The following is a 6,516-nucleotide window of genomic DNA, read 5'->3' on the forward strand; positions in this document are numbered from 1 at the left end:
GTAGTAAATATGTGCTCGTCCTTGTCAATCGCTATTTGACTCTGTTGTAGAACGGTCACATGTTGCGAAAAACGTGACCTAGACAACTTGGAGTAGAGCTGAAAACGGTGAGGGATGAGCCAATGACGTAGCTCACCAAATTTTCCACACGCTCCTGACATCAAGTGTTTGCAGGATTTAAGAGGACGTTATGACAACAGGGGAAATAGAGAAAACCTTCAAGAATACGGGACCAACGTGCTGAAGTGATGATGTTGGGAAACTTCAACATTTTTATTCAGTAGTCAAAAGATTCATCGAAACTGTGCGTTTTCATATAAAACTGTATTCCTACAAACCAGCTTTGTAAGCATTTAAAAAAACATCTGTAAAGTGCATTCTATATGTTTCTGCTCATCAAAAGACTCATCTGGGGCAGCACATCATGTTTCCTGTTGGTTTTCAGACGCCTGCTGGTCCCCAGGGGCTGACCTGTTAACAAACGTCAAAGTAAAAGACCAAACTCGAAATCAATCAGCATCATCCATCCCACCTATAAATCTGGACTTGTTCGTAAAGACAGTCTCGCCTCTCCTCTGTCTCTTTGTTTTTCATTTTCTGCATAATCAACTCCATGTTCAGCTCTTTGGTCCTCTGCTCCAGTAAACAGATACTCTCCTAAAAATGGTAAAAAGATGTTTGCAGCGCGGTGTGTTTCATATATTCCTCAGCATCCCACATTACCTCGTAGTGCTCGGATTCCTCTTTTCTTTGTATTTGAACAAGTTTGAGTTTCTCCTGTAAGCGAGCCCTCTGTAAGACCTGCTTTTGCATCTCCTCCCGCAGGGGTCCAAGTTGGGCCTTGAGCTCACTGGCATGCTCTTTAGTTTTAAGCGAAGCCCCTGTTGTAGTCTCCTTCCTTTTCTGAAGGGCCAGTAGCATGGGTTCATACCTGAAATAGTTGAGGTCAAAGGTTTTGCAAATAAGCACAAAGTGCTCATGGCTGAGTGAAATCAAGCACCTGTCCTGAAGGGTTTTCAGGCTCTCCTGCAAATATTGTTGAATGTCTTCGCAGGAGTCTTTTTTGGATAGCTCTTTCTGTGTTGCGTTGCTGGTGTGGCCTGATCTGAGAACACAAAGTCTTGCTTGAATGTCCTGGAGATGTTTCTGGTGGGCCGACCTGAGCTGCGAGCGTTCCTCAATCATTTGAAGGAACAATGTCTGGAGTTTCTCCTGGAGGATGCAATGAAGGTTTTGGGTACAAAGGACAAGAACCATAGGGTATTCTCAGGGTGTTAAAATGAACCTGATATAAATGCATATGGACAACATAAATGCATATGGACAACTTATGTATTTTCTACAGCAAGCATTTTTTTCTATGGTTCCATCCATTTGCTGAACTGCTTGTCCACACTAAAGTCATTGGGGTGTTGAAGCCCATCCCAGCTGACTCTGGGCAGTGCGTGTGCCCTGGCCTGGTTTCCAGTTGATCGATTGATCACACAGAGAAAGAAAAACATTCACTCACACATTCATTCTTAGGGACAATTTGGAGTCACCAACCAACCTTCCATTCATGTTTTTAAAATGTGTGAGTAAACCAGAGTGCGCAGACACGGGGTGAACATGCAACCTCCACACTTGGAATTGAACCCTCTACATTTAAACTGAGAGGCCGACATGCTAACCATACAGTCACCGTGACACCCCTCCCCCCTTTTTCTTTCTAATAATAGTAATATAGGAGACTGGTATATTTGAGGATAGTAATTCTTACTTCATTTGAGAAATAGATTTAATATCCTAAAATAAGAGAATACCTAAAATGAACTCAAATGTGTGCTCATGGGGAATTCTTTTTTTGCAGTGTCCAAATCCTACCTCCTCTCTTTTGTGAAGCTCCATTTCATGGTGCTGCCTGTTGAGGGTCGCTTGAAAGTGCGCACTCTCCTTGGCCTTTATAAACAGCTGCATCTTTATCTTATGCATCTGGTGGCGCAACTCTTGCTTCTCTATCTCCACCTTCCATCCTCGTCGCTCCTCTTCAGCCCGTTTTGACCCAAGGAGCTGCATCTCCTTCTGCTTCTCTATTCGCCGATCCTCCTCCTCCTTCCTGAGCATCACCATCATGTTGCTTACTTTGCTGGAAACGTCGACATTTGCTGCTTTTTCTTCTTTGGCTTCCTCTTGTCTCAGCTCCAGCACCTCTGCCAGTAAGTCCTTTCTTTTCCTCTCCAAGTGTTGCAGCTCCTTGATGCACTCCTCCATCTGAGACTTCAGTGTTTCAAATCCATCCAGTCTAAAGCTCGTATTCATCTTAACTGTGGATGGATACTCTGTGAGATTTACATCTTCCAATTCAGAAGTAGAACTGATCGTCATTGACGGCTTCACAGATTCCGTGCTATTCAATTCAAAATGACTACAAAAACTTTCCGTAGAGGCTTTGCACTCGTGGAGAGCAATGTTCAAACTCTCTGGTGGTAGATCTTTGACTTCTTCCTCAAGCGCATACTCCTGACTTGCTTCCAAGTCTATGCCAGTTTTGTCCATACAACTCTCTAGCATGGCCAACATCCCCATCAGTTGACTTTCGTACCCCACCATGGTGTCGCACAGATTGTTACCTGCAGAAGTGATGGGCACGTCTTCTTCTAATTGCTGGTTCATACACATGCCCACGGTGCAACATGTGGAAATCTTTTCAGAGTCCATCTGGAACGGGATCACAGTAATATCCTCGCAACTCTTGAGCAAGTCATCCATTTCCTGCAAGTAATCCCCCATTAAAGATGACTGAGCCTTGCATGTCGTTGTAAAACCCAGAGTGGGACGTTTTCTGTCGGGATCCCCATTTCCTTCTCGCATGAAAACGGGCTTCAAATCGGGTGACAGATCTGTACCGTTGTCCATAGCAAGAGCCGAACCAACTTCTCGTTCCATACCCTGGTGAAAGAAAACAGAAATGGCACTGACATTTTATTTTCTCAATATCATCTAAATTATCTTATTATTGGATTTATATGTTCAACTACAATATTAATGTTTCACATGTGTTTTAGAGCTATTTAGGGTTAACTTGGATGATTTTGGGAGGCCGGGTATGGATTTTTTTGGTTTTCAGTTATTTCTTATGTGGAAAATCCGTTCAAGAAACGATAAATTCTAGATGCGAGCTAATTCCGGGAACAAACTGATCTCAAAATGTTTTGTGTTAACACAGCACTTGACTTGTCGCCCACCCATCACTAATTTGATCTATTTAGTTCCAATTCAATACAGCTTTCCACATGTGCTAATCCAACAACAGCAATTCCATATGTCTGCTTGGTCTATCATCAGGGTATTTAAAGCAAAGCTCACGGGTATTGCAGCAAGGGGATTTTCCGATGACAGCTGAAAAAGCCTGGCGTTGGTTGGACACTGCTTCAAACATGCATTCTCATGCGCATTAGCATGTGATCCTTATATTTGATTGCTGTAACCTGGTGAAAAGACACATACAATGATTTTACAGTATTTTCAATAGACGTATCATTCAGCTGTCTTGTTGCAGGACAGCCACTGACCCATTTTAGAGGCCCGTTATAAACACAAGCATCTTTACACATTTAGAACCTATGCTACTCACTTGACGTCCCCACAAAGAGCTAGGGTAATGTTTAGACAGCAACGTTCAAATTAATGAAAATTAGCAAAACTTACTTCTCATTGGACACTCAGCTGTTCTCTTTTCGGGGATGATTTCAGTTAGAGTTCAAATGATGAAGCAGAATGACAGGGTTTCAAGTACGGGAGGGGGTATAAAAGACTTCCCCCATGAGCCCTATACAACCCACCCCTCTCGGTGCAGCTATGTGTGACCATGACTACCTGAAATCTGTTTGGGTATATTAATAAACACAAGAGGCTCGGCGAGAAAGAAGAGCCGTGGCGGTAGGCAGGGCAGATTAATCGATCCAAAACAGCGACTTCAATGGCAACATTCAAGTATATTAGTCCTAGAACCTTATAGACTGGGTAAAAGTCATGTCTGTGTGTATGTGAATGTGCTTTGCTGTATGTTGACTGGTGATATTGGGGCACAGGCTTCAGGATTCCAACCGTGCCTCATTATTGAGCACTCCTTAAATAACTCTCCGCCTACATGCGCAGCCAGCTTGTTCCCCTCTTTTTTTGCAGGTTGGTTGTTGTTAAGAGAGGTTTTAGATTTCAATTCAACCTTTGAACTTAACAATAAAACAAGAGCGCAAGCCGTGCTCTCACGTCACAGGAGCATATTGAGAGGTGTACATTTTAGAAATCATGCATACCTGTCATCCTGTACGTTTTTGCCGTACAAAGTACGTTTATTATGCATTTTAAGACGTGTACGACGTACGAGCAAATCTGTATGGGTACCATCTGGTATACACCGACTATCATGAAACGGCAAATCAATCAAGTCAAATGAGTTGGCCACGGCTGCCTTTTCCAGCAGCTGCCCTATTGTTTTATTGTCTGCTCCTATCTTCGGTGTTTTTTCTTCCCGTTTTGACAACTACACTATGGATTACTTCTATCCTATGGACATGGGTTTTAGTCAAGTCAAGTCAAGTCATTTTTATTTGTATAGCCCTTAATCACAATAAGTCTCTAAGGGCTTCACAGATTAGTACACTATGTTACACAGACTATTTTTCAGCCGACAAGAAGAGTAGAAGAGTTTTAACGCACAAGAAATGCGTGTATTCAAGGAATTTCAACTCCTTGCCCTGAAAAATTCTCGTGCCGGCGTGATGAAGGGGCCTATCGTGGAAGAAAAGCCGGAGCTAGCGAAGCGGCTAGCGGCGTTATAAGTCTTCGGTACCATCCGTAATCATGGTAAATGCGAACTCACGACCAAATAAGATCATCGAGTGCTGGTGGAAAACATCGAAGCGCACAGGGAGCGCAGTTGCTGTGTTTTGCGGAAACGTGGCTCACGTTTAGCATTCCGGTACGCTAACGTGTAGCCACCCGGAGCTACCCGGAGCAATCCGGCTTCAACGCCGCTAAACAGAGACACGAAAGCCGGGGGGAATCGGAGAGGAGGCGGACTTGCTAACACGAGGTGGTGTATCCCTGGATTTTCACAAAGAAAAGTTTTCCATCTGCCGCAGGGATGTCGAATTTTTGGACTGGTGTGACGTCATCCACTTCGCTACAAGCACCCCTAGGGCATCATGTTCATCTGTTAATAAACAACGGGGTAGACTGCTGGAAGTGTGAATTTCCCTACGGGGATGAATAAAGTATCTATCTATCTATCTATCTATCTATCTATCTATCTATCTATCTATCTATCTATCTATCTATCTATCTATCTATCTATCTATCTATCTATCTATCTATCTATCTATCTATCTATCTATCTATCTATCTATCTCTATCTATCTATCTCTGTAGGTTTTTTTTTGTTGATGCAAACGAAGCGAGCGGTTTGATTCTTCTGTGCGCATGCGTCTGCAGCCTCGGATTTCATGTGGTAGTTATGTAGTGAAAGGAAGTCCGTCTCTATTTGGAGAACCGGCTTTTTCGGCTCAACTCATTAAAAAGAGCCGGCTCTCAAACAGCTCATTTGCTTTGATGCATTATATTACGAATTATTATGTTGTATAAAGAAGTTAAGAAAAAAAGGAAGTAGAAAATGAAAAAAGTGGTTATCCCTTTAATCAGTATATTACCAAAAATAATTTAATGCAGAAAATGAATTCATAATTTGAATAAGAAAATGTATTGTTCTACTTAATTATATTTGCATGTGTTTTTTCCTTCTATGGTGAACGTCCAAGCGACTTATTTTTTAAGCCTTTTTTATAATAAACCTTATTCATGTTGCGCAACTCAGTATCTCACAACAAAATGTTCATCTCATCTCATTAGCCGTACCGCTTATCCTCATTAGGGTCGCGGGGGGGCTGGAGCCCATCCCAGCCATCTCCAGGCAGTGGGCAGGGGACACCCTGAACTGGTTGCCAGCCAATCGCAGGGCACACGGGGACAGACAACTCACTCGCTCGCTCATTCACACCTAGGGACAATTTAGACCGGCCAATCCACCTGAAATGCATGTTTTTGGAATGTGGGAGGAAACCGGAGTGCCCGGAGGAAACCCACGCAAGCACGGGGGAGAACATACAAACTCCGCACAGGAAGTCTGGAGCTGGATTTGAACCCACAACAGGTTCCCATGACATGAACTGTGCCGCACAAGCGCTGACCACTGCGCCGCCGTGCTGCCCCACAACAAAATGTTAATGAACAATATATATGATATACAGAAACACATGTACAATATAACATGTTAAACTACATAAATAAACACGTTTGGAAAAAAATATGGTGTAAGATTATTTTGTACTTTGTAAGGGAAAATACAACATTTTGTAAGGGCATGGAGCCCTGGAGCTTGACAGGTATGACGCTCTGATCAAGGTAACAAATGATCTCCTACTGGCAATGGATTCTGGCGCTTCATCACTTTTGCTGCTGCTGGATCTTAGTGCTGCTTTT

The 6,516-nt window shown here is 43.0% G+C and overlaps 1 protein-coding gene across 1 annotated transcript; it reads right to left on the reverse strand.

Annotated features, from left to right (window-relative positions):
* Nucleotides 1–408: 408 nt before the first annotated feature.
* On the reverse strand, nucleotides 409–3,743 carry LOC148371109 (syncoilin-like). The gene is made up of 7 exons (XM_088327805.1): nucleotides 3,688–3,743; nucleotides 3,346–3,467; nucleotides 1,864–2,928; nucleotides 1,001–1,212; nucleotides 724–931; nucleotides 533–657; nucleotides 409–471 (listed from the first exon to the last, which is right to left on the reverse strand). Exons 3-7 carry the CDS (start codon nucleotides 2,923–2,925, stop codon nucleotides 423–425), a joined length of 1,656 nt encoding a protein of 551 aa, XP_088183931.1. The 5' UTR covers nucleotides 2,926–2,928; nucleotides 3,346–3,467; nucleotides 3,688–3,743; the 3' UTR covers nucleotides 409–422.
* Nucleotides 3,744–6,516: the final 2,773 nt, after the last annotated feature.

The sequence above is a fragment of the Urocampus carinirostris genome, chromosome 2, assembly GCF_059441175.1.
Source record: "Urocampus carinirostris isolate Australia breed hairy pipefish chromosome 2, RoL_Ucar_1.0, whole genome shotgun sequence".
NCBI lineage: Eukaryota > Metazoa > Chordata > Actinopteri > Syngnathiformes > Syngnathidae > Urocampus > Urocampus carinirostris.